Genomic DNA, 13,227 nt, shown 5'->3' with positions numbered 1-13,227 from the left:
TGCTTTTTCTATGCTTAAGAGATTTAAAAAGGATGTCTGTGAGCAGCAGCTTCAAAGTTTCCAAGTACACAGAGAGCACCCAAATTGAAACATTTGTATCAAAAGGCCATACAGTTAGCAGGCCAAGCAGCAGTTTTGTTTTGTTATCATGACAACACAGGTCTGAATTTAGCCTAGATACCAGAAACTAATTAAATTTAAATCTGCTGGTTTTGACAACATAAGGCCAATCATATTGTAAAAAAACTGATATGTCATTAAGGGTATAAAAGAAGGGGCAGTTGGGCAAAGACAGCAAAGCAAACTGCCATCCACTAGAGTTAACAGCCCTCAGCTCTCAAAAGAGAATCACCATTAAGTATTAGAGAAAGCACTAACAAAATAACAACAGTACAAATGGCACAACTAGATAACATTCATAGAAGCATCATAGAATCCCTACAGTGTGGAAACAGGCCCTTCAGCCCAACAAGTCCACACCTACTCTCAGCACATCCCACCCAGACCCATCCCCCTATAACCCACCTAATCTGCACATCCCTGAACACTAAGGGCACGTTAGGCCAATCCCCCTAGCCTGCACATCTTTGGATGGGCTGTGGGAGGAAACCGGAGCACCCGGAGGAAACCCACGCAGACACGGGGAGAATGTGCAAACTCCACACAGACAGTTGCCCGAAGGCTGAATCAAACCCGAGTCCCTTGCGCTATGAGGCAGCAGTGCTAACCACTGAGCCACCGTGCTGCCCCTGACAGAAGAATCAGAAGGCACAGAACATTCCAGAAGACGTAACCTGGCTGTAATTTCAACAGCCTAAAATTTTTTATAATATATAATTGGAACTTGTATTTATTGGAACAGCACACCATTAGAATCTTGTTTTATTCGGGAATAGTTAGTAGTTAGAAGGGGTTTATTAAGTTAGTTAATAGTTTAATTAATTTATTTACTGTTGGAGTTAGATAAATATATTGTTACTTATTGATTGTAAAGTGAGTGTCATGGATTAATTTTATTTAACCACTAGAAGTTCTGAAATGCAGGTTACACCACTTTTCACACTCCTTTTACAGATTACAGGGCAAGGTGCTCCTCTTTGGGCGTTTCAATTTTAGTTCACGGGGTTGGGGGGTGCGGGTCAAATTCCACTTTATAACACTATATTGTGGGGGAAATTGAATACAATTAACAATTACAATTTATTAGCCTTGCTATTTAGTTGCTCTTACCTACAATAATAACTCTTTGTAATTAATGCATTCGGACAACAAGATCATAATATGTACATCTCAGAGTACCTTTATCTCTCACCATTTAGATGATGGGCTACTTTTTTTTATATTTCTTGCAAAATGGACAATTTCCCATTTTCCCACCTGTACTCCATTTACCAGATCTTTGTCCACTCAGTTAACCAATTTATATCTCCTTACAACCTCTTATTTTCGTCTTCACAACTTACTTTCCTGCCAATCATCTTGTCATCAATCAGCAAAAGTTAACAACCATACGTTCAGTCCTTTCATCCAAGTAATTTATTAGAAAAAGTGGAGGCCCAACACTGATCCCTGTAGCATACTAATTCAAATTTGGAAACCAGAAAATGATGCATCTATGCCCAACTTCTGTCTCCTCTCAGTTAGCCAATCTTCTATCTACGTCAATAGATCTTCTACTCTCCCTGAGCTTTTATTTCCCACAATATCCTTTAACATGACACCTTATCAAATACTTTCTGGAAATGTAAGTACAGTATTAGCAACAGGTTCAATTTTATCCATATATTACTTCACAAAAAAAGGCAAAAACTGGATAAACAATTTCCCTTGCACAAAACCATGTTGACTCTGCCCTCAAGGAGCCCTAACAAAACTGGACACAATGGGAATGAAAGGGAGAACTCTACACCAGTTGAAGTCATACCTGGCACAAAGGGAGATGATTGTGGTGGAGGAGATCACTTATCTCAGCTCTTGGGTATCTCTGCAAGAGTTCATCAGGAGTGTCCTCAGCCCAAATATCTTCAGCTGCTTCAATGACCTTCCCTCCATCCAGAAGTGGAGAAATATTCACTGATAACTGCATTATAGTCAATACTATTTGCAACTCTTCAGATACTGCAGCAAGACCTGGACAATAACAAGGTTTGGACCGACAAGTAGCAAATGACACTGACACCAAACACTGCTAGGCAACTCCCATCTGCAACGAGAGAATCTAACCCGTCATAGATATTCAATGGCATTACCATCCCTGAATCCCCATTATCAACATTTGGAAAGGAGTTTCAGGATTTTGACCCACTGACATTAGGGGAACAGCGATATCGTTGCTATGCAGGATGGTGATGGCTTGGAGGGGATCTGGTCGACGTTGGTTTCCCCATGTACTTGCTGCCCTTGTCCTCCTAGATGGTAACAATCCTGGATTTGGTAACTGCTGCCTAAACAGCCTTCTGCTGTACATTTAAGAGAAAGTATACACTGGGACTAGTATATGTCAGCTGTGGAAGGAGTGAACGTTTGTGGATGTGGTACTAAGCAAGGAGCTGTTTTATCCTGGATGATGTCGAGGTTGTAGTGTCTTTGGAGCTGCAATCATCCAGGAAACTCAGAACATTCCATTCTATTCCAGACTTGTACCTTTACAATGGTAGACTGACTTTGGGGAGGAAGGAGGTAGGTTACTCATTGAAGGACTCCTACTCTCTGACCTATTCTTATAGCTGTAGTATTTTTATAGCTAGCTCTGTTCAGTTTCCAATCAATGGTAACCACTCCAGGATGTTGACACTTAGGGATTCAGTAATATTGATGCCATTGAATGTCGCAGGGCAAGAGTTAGATTCTCTCTTGTTGGAGAAGAAACTATTCACATTTTCCAGTATCCAAGGATTCTCAAATTGTGCAATTTTCAGCACTGTCATTAAGAAACATGCCCACTTTTAACTTTATAAAAGGTTATTGATGAAGCTGCGAAACATGGTTAGGCCTAGGACATTACCCTCAGGAACTCCTACATTGACCTCTTGGAGCTGAAATGACGGACTTCCTACAACCACAATCATTTTCCTTTCTATAAATACAACTCCAATCTGGAAAAGTTTCCTGATTCCCTTCGACTCCAGGTTTTGCTAGGTTCCTTGACACCTCACTTAGTCAAATATGAGAAACCAGCTGTGAGTGCATTAGAATACTCAGGTTTATAGGTAAGAAAGGCATGGATGAGGGTTTCAGCAGTTGCAGAGTAGAACAATATAGAGGTGACAATGGGCTGTCTTAGTTGAGGCACAGAAATGTGATCAGAAGCTACCTCAGATATGATGCCAAGCTAGTGAACAGTTTTTCAGCTCAACAGTTGCAAGACAGCAGAATATAAGTTGTTAGCAAGGGAATGGAATTTGTAGCAACATCCAAAGATAATGGATTCCCAATATTTAACCAGTGGAAATTTCTGTCCATTCAGTCACATGAGGAGTTCAATAACTTAATCACAATGGAGCACTAAGAAAGATAACCGCCGAGAATCATCAGCAAACTTGTGAGAACTTACCCTGTGGTTTCAAAGGATGGCTGGTAAAGAAGAAATGGGATGGGGGCGGGGAAGGAGGAAGGATAGATCCTGGGACTGGCATGGGCTGGTGCAGCACAAGTTATTATGCCCTAACAGGAATAGAAGCCATTCTAAGTACTTCTTTAAGCGTATTTTGTTAGATAAGAATAAAACCAGGGAGTGTTGTCCTACCTGTTGGATGATAGTGGAAAGGCATTGGAGGAAGATGATGTTGTCAACTATGTCAAAAGACTGCATTCAGAAGGAGAAAGAATAGTTTTCCTTTGTCACAACCACATAGAAAGTCACTCTGACTTTGATAAGAGCCATTTCAGCACCATGGCAATGATGGGAAAATTACTGGAGCAATCTACAGTACAATTTTAAATAAGCTGATGTTTGCAAAGAGTTAAAGGTGACAGGCTAAACTTGAAACCACAAGGCAGGTGACAGGAAAACTGTTGGGATGGTTTCAGAGGCAGTTAGATTGAGAGGGAGCATGTGATATTACAGACGCTCAAGGAGGTTGCCTTCACTGATTTAGCAACTGTGTCACAAGCATTTGTTTCAAAGTGAAAATTCTTATAACTTTTTCACCACTACTAAGATTATTAAGCTAAGAGGCAAATTCTTATATTTATATACACCAGTTGGAACTGTGGTCTATTGACTTTGAAGGTGGCTACAAGTAATTCATAATTTTTATGGACATAAAGGACTGGAAAATACTTGACTGTTGTCAGAGATGTAAATCACAAATTCCTTTTTGTAGGTTCAGGAATTATTAAATCGCTGCCTAGATACAAAACCATCTTGATCTCTCAGATTCTCAGGCGGTGGTTTGGCCTGCCACGTCATTGGTGGGTCTCCTGAACAAACAATTCATCTCATGCCATTCTCTTGCCTTCTCCCTGTAACTCGAAACGTTCTTCATTTTTAGATAATAATCCAGTTCCCTCGTGAATGCCTGAAGCCAACTTGTCTTGATCACAGTATCAGATGGCGCATACCAGATTTTAACCACTTGCTGCACAAGAATTTTTTTTCATGTTTCTATATCTTCTTTTGGCAATTACTTTAAATGTGTCCTCTCATTATTCAGTTTTATTTGCTTACTTACTCTGTTTAAACAGCTGTTTTCAATATTAAATATCCTTTCAACCTTTCTCCAAGGAAAATTATTTCAACTTTTCCAATATCATTCCAATATCACCCGTGGGATGGCATGGTGGCACAGTAGTTAGCACTGCTACCTCAGCGCCAGGGACCCGGGTTCGATTCCAGCCTCGGGCGACTGTCTGTGTGTGGATTTTGCACATTCTCCCTGTGTCTGCGTGGGTTTCCTCCTACAGTTAGGTGGATTGGCCATGCTAAATTGCCCACAGTGTTCAGGGATGTGTAGATTAGGTGGGTTATAGGGGGATGGGTCTGGGCGGGATGCTCCGAGGTTCGGTGTGGACTTGTTGGGCCGAAGGGCCTGTTTCCACACTGTAGGGATTCTATGATCATCTAATTTCAAGGTAAGGAAGAAGTTATTTGGACAATCACACTCACACTAACTCTTCCTGTTTTTCCCTACAGACTTTTCTATTGATAAATATTAATTATTTAATTTTAAAAGTTTGAATAATAAGACATGAACAGTGAAACTGAAGTTGAAAAACAGCTTTCAAAAGTACGCAGCGTTCGGGATCCTGAAACTCTCCGCTCCCCAGCACCAGACTGGCCACATCCTTTTTTCTCCTTTCTCTTTCATCTTTATGATGGTGACTGCGAAAGAAGGTGGCATCGCTGGCAGCAAGAGCAGCAGCAGGCAGCCCAGGGTGGTTGCAGCTGCGAGTCGAAGCCCTTGTGATGAATACGAGCTTAGCATAGCTAGGTGCTTGTGGACTGTGGTGTTGAACTATTAACTGTGTTTTGTTTTGTTTTTCTACCTTTTAGTAAGGAGGACTGTAATGTTTAACTTTTTAATCTTGGTTTCCTTATTTTACTCCGTTGTACCTAAGATTCTGTACCAAGGTACCTTTGTACCTAAGATGGCGCTCTAAGTGGCGACTTGTAAACTTTTCACTATACTCGTGAGTTACATTCAAATTCAAATGAAACAGTACATTATACCATAATTGCACTTAATAAAATACTGGTAAAAACTTGTTTACATCATAAAAATTCCTGACCCATACAAACATCTTTCAACTTAAAAGCAAAACTAAATTATCTAGAGATAATAAGCCAAACAAATTATCTAACAGGGAGGAGCAGTGGCCGGACAGATCGCAGAGATTTCCAAACTCCATTCTTTCGCCGTTCGGCTTGATTATTGCAATCGCTGGAGGCTCACTAGCTTGGTTAGTGTTATTATCACAGCCCAACCTAACGTCTCCTTACTTCACCACGAAAGGAGGTCAGCGAGGAAGAATCTCCTCCCCGAATACCCCAATCTCTTGGCACCACTCGTTCATACGTACTCTCCTTTGAATTGTACACAGAGCTGCTTTGCCCGATCAATCATTTTTCCTTCTCCTCCTCCTCCTCCTTTCAAATGACAGGCAAGGAAGGAAAACCACAGAGAGAAAGACAACCCCAGACCTATACCTAAGGTAGGAGTACTCGCCGTGCTGCCATCACTCCCCGCTTTCCTGAGCTGCGGCTGGAGTCGCACGTGACCGGACGCAGGCAGCTGGAATCAGCTGGTGGTGGCGCAACGGCGCGCGGTGCTGGTGTCGAAGGCGGACGGTTGGAGCGGAGTAGTCTCCTTTCGCGCGCCGCTCGCCTCACCTGCCGGATCCGGCCAGGGCAACGTTTTCCTGCTCCTTCTCCTCACTCTCCGTCCTGTAGGCCCGCCGTCCTTCGTCCAGTTCGCTGCCATCACCACCGCCGCACTCACCGCTCTGCGGAGTGTGTGTGTCCGAGGAAGGCGATGAAGGACTGCGGAGGGTGAAAAGAGTTGAGTTTTTCGAAGGGGAGCTACCCCATGGAGAGCAGCCGCTTCACCTGAGAAGGGGAGGGAGGGTGGGTGGGTGTGTGGTGGGGGTGTTCGCGAGGCACCTGGCAGCCAGCTCGCGGCCCGAACCGCCCCGCCCCCTCCCTCTGTCAGTCCGATTGTTGTGGCTCGCGCCGCTCCCGGGACGATGGCCTGGATGAAGAACTTCCTGAAGCCTGGGGGTAACCTGCGGAGCGGCTACCAGCCCGGGAGCATGTTGTCCATCGCCCCGCCCAAAGGGCTTCTGAACGGACCCGGAGAGAACAGCTGCTTCCTCAACAGCGCGGTGCAGGTAAGGGAACCGCACTTGATCCACACCGGGCTCGGGCTGCGTTCAGCGGTGCGCCGACAGCCATAGCAACGACTGCTCGTTCGACACACCTTGAGAACCCATGTTTAAAAGTCGGAGGCAATCTTAACTTTTTTGTGGAGCTGTGTCTGGAGACTTTTAACTCCACCCGACTGCTTCCCGATGGAAGGAATGCAGTGACACCCTGATTGCACCGTATGTGGCACAGTGTTTACCATTTCGGATCGCTGTAGGGGAAATAATTTTTAAAAAAACTCAACCATCGTGCAGCTGACTGCAACGATTCGTTTTTTTTTTAATTATTTTGTTGGGTATTAGCTTTTAATTGTTGCATGTTGATAGTTCAGCTGTCGCTGTACTTTGCAATACCTAGTCGTAAACCAAACTCTTTGTTATCAAGGCGACATCGCATAGAGCGTACCAGATCCTAAGCGGAAGACGGGAAGAGGTGAAATTTGACAAGTCTGATGCAGATAAAATTTGCCATCTGATTTTGAAATAAAACATTTAAATCTTAATTTCATAGGACACAGATGTTATGCTGCAGGTGGACTTTGTTTTATTTAAACGTGGTGATACTACAGGGAAAGTGCTGTTTTAGATGTTTGTAGATTTTGTTTTAGGCTTCTATTTTATCTGTCGTTTTCAAATAATTTTTTTCCCTGGGACTCTTTGTCTACTGACACATTTGAGGAATGTCCAGCATTTTGAATTTGTGGGCCCCTTAAGTGTTTTATGACTTAGGAGTTTGACCAATGTAGCCAACAGTTTTCATGTATCTAAAGCTGTCAACAACTGAGTATTCTGATTTGTTTTTTATTCACTAATTTATTACAAACTTCCAGACCTGTAATGTTTGAACTGGGCATGTATACAAAAAGAGATACAAGCTAAATTATACTTCAAAATAGAAAAGAACTATTGTGTTTTTATTGAGAAGTTGATTCTACTAACTTCTTTGGAGTCATCAGAAGAATTACTCCATTTGAGTAACTGACGTATTTTGTAAATACGGTTTTAGTTGACAGTTTCAGCTGGTTGAAAAGAAGAGATTTGAATGGTTTATTGTTGTAGTTAACTGAAGAGTTTTTCTGTTATAAATTGAGGATCCAAACACACTTTTTTCACATTTTTGCCTGAATTGTGTGGTGCAAATGTACAGATTATATCTCTTTTCAGACTACTTTTAGAAGTTGAAAAATGGTTTTATTATTTAAGATTAGCTTGCACAAGCTAGTATTTTATAGACTTGTAACAACACAGTTCTGAGCCTTTTCCTTTCTTGAGAAGCAAACTACAGCCTATCCATTCTTTCCTGATAGATCATCGCAGATTTTTCTTTTGTTCCTTCACAAGTGCCTCCACATCCTTCCTACAACATAAGGAACATATTGTGCACAGTACTATGGTTAACCAGGTTTATAAGTTGAGTGTTATGTGTCTTCTCAGTTCTTTTATCAAAATGAACCCCAGTTTGTATTTTTAAAGTTGCCCAAGCAGGGAAGGGGTAGGCAGTTTAGTATATTGAAAACTTAAAGTAGTGTAGAAAACAGTATGGCATAAACAAACATTTATAATTTGTTTCACTTCAGAAATATTCATCAGTTTAGGTATACTTAAAATAATGTGGTCCTTAAACATTCACAAAACTGTGGCTATTGTTGTCCTTGATTAGTTATATTTCAGGTGACTTCTGTTTGAATGAAACTGCAGGTAAGATGTATAAGGAAAAAAGTTTCAGGTATGATTGGTGATGAAGTCAGAGTAGTTTTGTAACAAAAACAAGTTGCTGGAAAATCTTAGCAGGTTTGGCAGATCTGTGAAGAAAAATCAGTTAACGTTTCGGGCCCGGTGACCCTTCCTGAGTTCTGAGGAAGGGTCGCCAGACCCGAAATGTTAACTCTGATTTTTCTTCACAGATGCTGCCAGACCTGCAGAGCTTTTCCAGCAACTTCTGTTTTTGCTTCTGATTTACAGCATCTGCAGTTCTTTCAGTTTTTATTTAGTTTTGTAACACTTCAGTTTCTTTGTATGGCAAAGCATTTGTGCAAAACACCCAGCCTGTGCGAGAATGCTTTTCAATTCGTGCTCAGGGAGGATGGTAGATCTTCTGCAATAATTTCTAACTCCATAGTAAGTTAACAATGTTTTTACAAAAAAAGTTTGTGCTTTACAGATAGTGTTGTACTTGGTACAACTTATGGGCTGAGTTTTTTCAGTGATTTTTACCTACTGAGCAAAGCAATAAACAAACTTGTGGTTATTCTAATATCAAAAATGCTTTACATTAGACGAGTGCTTTAGATGAATTGTGCCCTAGAAGACTGAGCTTTGATGGAACAAATCCTTATGAACTGTTCATTATTTTTGTTCATGTGTATTTTTCTAGTCTATATTTCCCATAGAAATTTAAACTGGTTTTTATTTTGCTGTAGGATAGTATAGATTTTCCAGATCATATGGCTCCACTTGACTATGTTCGAAAGTCAATTTTTGCTCATAGTTTCTACAATTGTGCTCAAAAGGTGCCCAGCAATTGTTTTTCAATTGCATACTTCATAAAAGTTCTGAGGTAATAATCTTTCAATGGACTTAAAATGAAAAGGGAATTCTAAGCAGGACAATAGAATTATTTTTAATCAGTCTGTTCAAACTTTATGACATAGCCCTAGGGCATTAGGGCCTTGAACCTGGACTTTGTGGTCCAGATATTAGGGATATTGGCCAGCCCCAAGACCTTCTGTTAGCTGGACAAATGTAACCCAGTCAACTAATGCTTCCAATTATCAGTGAAGAGTGAGAATTAATCAGTGTTTTTTCATGAAATGATGCCTGCAAACTGGTATTCTGTTCTGGTCCTGCTGGAATCACTTTACTCCTGATCCCTAGGAGTAAGCATGACATGAACATGAGAGAGGATGATGTGAACAAAACACAAGAAACATAATGCTATTCGGGACAGAACTTTAATTACCGTTTGTTACCAAACTCAATAAGGGCCCATTTCTTCTTCATACTGTAGCTACAGTGGATATCACCCACAGGATACATTGCAGCAACTCTTCAAATTTACTTTGGTACCATCTCCTAGTGCATAGTCTTCACCACCACGGATTAGTAACAGTATAAGATCATGGGAGCATCACTGACCCTACTCGTAATGCACTTTCTCTCAAAGTCAATTTTATCCTGATGTGGCAAATTTTCTTCTTCAAAGGTAAAATCGTGGAATTTTTGAGATGTGTGATTACTTTGACTTTGTGGTGGACCTTCTCATTAAACTGCTGTCAGCTGTTTGTTTTGTGGAGTACTGTTCAGCAGGATGTTTCCAAAAGAAGACACCTCATCTCAATAAAAGATAATAAAAATTCTTAACAATTCTGGCATTTTTAATATTAAAAGTTAACTTGTTAACTCTTAATTACTATTAATGGTTTCGGATGAGGCTGATAGTATTTTGTCTTGCATTATCTCCAAGGCTAGAGATCAGTAGGTGATGTGGCAGTTGTGGCAAGATCAAATTAAAACTGAAGCCTGATGAATTTTTAAGGTTAAGTAGGGTAGAAGAGGAGGAAATGCCAACCTGTAACTAGCTGTGACTTCCAAAGTGAGTCTTTAGTAAGAAAGAGCGCCCATTGATAGTATTCCTCGACATGCAAAATGTTTGGCACAGTGGCTGCTGCTGTGAACAGGTTCAGTCAAATTGAATTCCATGGCAGAGTAAATAGTAGCCATCCAAATGAATAGAACAATTCTGTTTATCCTAAAAGCAAGAATTCAGAATTCCCCAGTGTAAGAATATGAGCCTAGCACCGTTCTCAATAATGTTGATGACATTTAGTATCCTGAGATTGTGACTTGCGCACAATTTCACTGTTACATCATTTAAGTAACCTCCTTGGAGTTCTAACATATCATCGAAAAGGCTTCAAAATTTCAGGGTTATGAATGAGAAATAGGCCAAACTCTGCAGAAGCTAAATGAGGCATCCTCGAAAGGACAAAAGACCCGATCTAACACTTAAATTGTATCAAGACTAACAGGCAGCAGAGGTTGTTTTGCATGACGCTCTGAAGAACTGTGGTCTGTACACAAAATGACTTTTGCTAGCTGGACTTTTTGCAAAAGCAGAGTAATGTGAATGCTGGAAAACTGAAATAGAAACAAACAATGTAAAATTCCTGATTGGTCAGGCAACATCTGTGGAGAGAAGCAATGTTAACATTTCAGGTCAAGATGACATTTCATCAGAATGGTCAGTATTGCAACATTGTGGTCAAGACTTTATGTAACGTGCAAATGACATTGAGAGTGGTTCTTAGTGCTGGTGTGAACAGTGGTTCAAGGGGCTTTGGATGTATTGGAGGAATCTGATTCCTCACAAGAAGGGTGGAATTTAAGTTGGAATTCATGTGGAATAAGTTGAAGGTAGAGACTGTGTGTTTCTGAGGAAACAGGTTTGTTTTTAGATAGCTGATCAAACATGAGGGAAATATTAAACAAAGATGATGAACAAGGTGGAAAAGATAAACAGAAATCTTTTCCGAGAGAAGAGTAGGACTTCAAAATAGCCATTCCTGGAACACAAGTTGTAATGAACTTAAAAAAAAAAAATACAAACACAAAATAAGCAAATCTTGAAAATCTGAACTAAAAACAAAAAGTGCTGGACATGCTCAGAAGGTCAAGTAGCATCTGTGGAATAACAATTAATGCTTACAGTTTCAAACCAAAAGGTCATCTCAATCTGAAACATTAAATCTATATCTCTGTCCACGAATGCTACCTGATCTACTGGATTTTGTTAACGTTTTTTTTTGCTTTTGTTTTGGCTGATGGCGATCCTTATATGGAAAGAATCATTCCCTTCGGCCCAGAACTTTTTTGAAGCTGTATGAATTTCTCATTGAGAATTTTTGAATTTGTCCATCCAGCCTATTCCACGATGAGGCAGACTAAGCAGTTTAGTAACAATCTAGAACTGAGCAGTAAGAGCAAAACACCATAACTCAATTTAGTAATGTCTAGAGGATTGTTATCATTTATACCTCATTTAATATTGAATATTATGAAATGTTCCTTTTAGTTCCAATTATGGATTTTACTGCCATTCCTGAGACCCCTATTACAGAATACTTCTTCCCTTGCATACGAAGATCTGCTAGATTTGAGAGAAATACCCACCTCAGACTATTTTGTGCTGTACATGGGTCTGCAGTAGATTTTACAATTTTGCAACACACAACAGAGGATTATATTGAAAGGGTTAACTGAGTAGCACTGATATTCAAAAACCTCATGGCATTAACTAGTACGTATTGGAATATTTAATATAAAATGGATTTATAAATAGTAATATTTACCCACTTGTCCTTGGTGGCTCCTGTGTTCGTCACTCAAAGCTGTGTTTGCCACTGATAGTTGCTGTTTATTCAATACACTTGGGTATAGATAGGCTAGGGCATTTCATCCAGAACCAGAACTGGGCTAAAGTTTGTTTTTGTGTTCTGTGTTTTGCTTCTTTGAGCATTGGGATAGTTTCCTCCAATTCTTACCAGGAGCACCTGTCTTTATAAAACCATCATACTTGTGAACAAAATCATCAATAATTTTAGGGTTTTAAGATATATCCTACAAGTGATTTGTGGGTATTTTATTCATTGACATTAGTTTTTATGGTGCAGAAAAAAGGCCCTTCAGCCCATCATGTCCATGCTAGTCACCAAACATCTGTCTATTCCAATCCCATGTTCCTGAACTTGTACAGCAACCTAGTATGGCGTTTCAGGTACTCATCTAAATACTTCTCAAACGTCTTGAGAGTTCTTGCCTCTGCTACCTTTGTTTTCAGGCAGTTAGTTTCAAATGCACTCTCCAGGTGAAAAACAATCCAAAAATCCTCTCTCAACCTTTTGCTCCTTACTGTAAAACTGGCCCCCCGGGTTTTGGTCCACTCTACTAAGGGAAATATTTTCTTCCTTTCTCCCCTATATATGCTTCATAACTTTGTACAAGTCAATTAGGTTGCCCCTCCGCCTTCTCCACTCTGCGGAAGATAACCCCAGTCTATCTAGTTTTTCTTCATAGTTGAATCCCTCCAGCCCAGGCAACATCCTAGAAAAGCTTCTCTGCACCCCCTCTAGTGCACTCACATCCTTCTTGTTGTATGGTGACCAATACTCCAAATATGGCCCAAATAATACCTCCATCGTAGTCTGAGATAACAAGGCGTAGAGCTGGATGAACACAGCAGGCCAAGCAGCATCAGAGACGCAGGAAAGCTGACGTTTCAGCTTTCTTGCTCCTCTGATGCTGTTTGGCCTGCTGAGTTTACCCACCTCTACACCTTGTTATCTCAGATTCTCCAGCATCGGCAGTTCC

General features: G+C 40.6%; 1 protein-coding gene and 1 long non-coding RNA gene across 6 annotated transcripts in view; one reads left to right on the top strand and one right to left on the bottom strand.

Moving 5' to 3' along the window:
• The window catches only part of LOC125483126, a 61,293-nt gene extending 55,092 nt beyond the window's left edge, over positions 1–6,201 (bottom strand). The window contains exon 1 of the long non-coding RNA XR_007262096.1: positions 6,149–6,201. This is a non-coding gene — a long non-coding RNA (uncharacterized LOC125483126). The remainder of the gene's footprint in view (positions 1–6,148) is intronic.
• LOC109938235 (inactive ubiquitin carboxyl-terminal hydrolase 53) overlaps positions 5,513–13,227 on the top strand; it is an 84,570-nt gene continuing 76,855 nt past the window's right edge. For all 5 annotated transcript variants that reach the window (XM_048596850.1, XM_048596833.1, XM_020536681.2 and 2 more), the window contains exon 1: positions 5,513–6,828. In XM_048596850.1, coding sequence (XP_048452807.1) covers positions 6,685–6,828 — 144 coding nt within the window. In that variant the 5' untranslated portion in view covers positions 5,513–6,684. The remainder of the gene's footprint in view (positions 6,829–13,227) is intronic.

Source organism: Rhincodon typus, chromosome 1 (assembly GCF_021869965.1).
Source record: "Rhincodon typus isolate 14 chromosome 1, sRhiTyp1.1, whole genome shotgun sequence".
Lineage (NCBI taxonomy): Eukaryota > Metazoa > Chordata > Chondrichthyes > Orectolobiformes > Rhincodontidae > Rhincodon > Rhincodon typus.
This window is presented reverse-complemented; position numbering and strand designations above follow the sequence as displayed.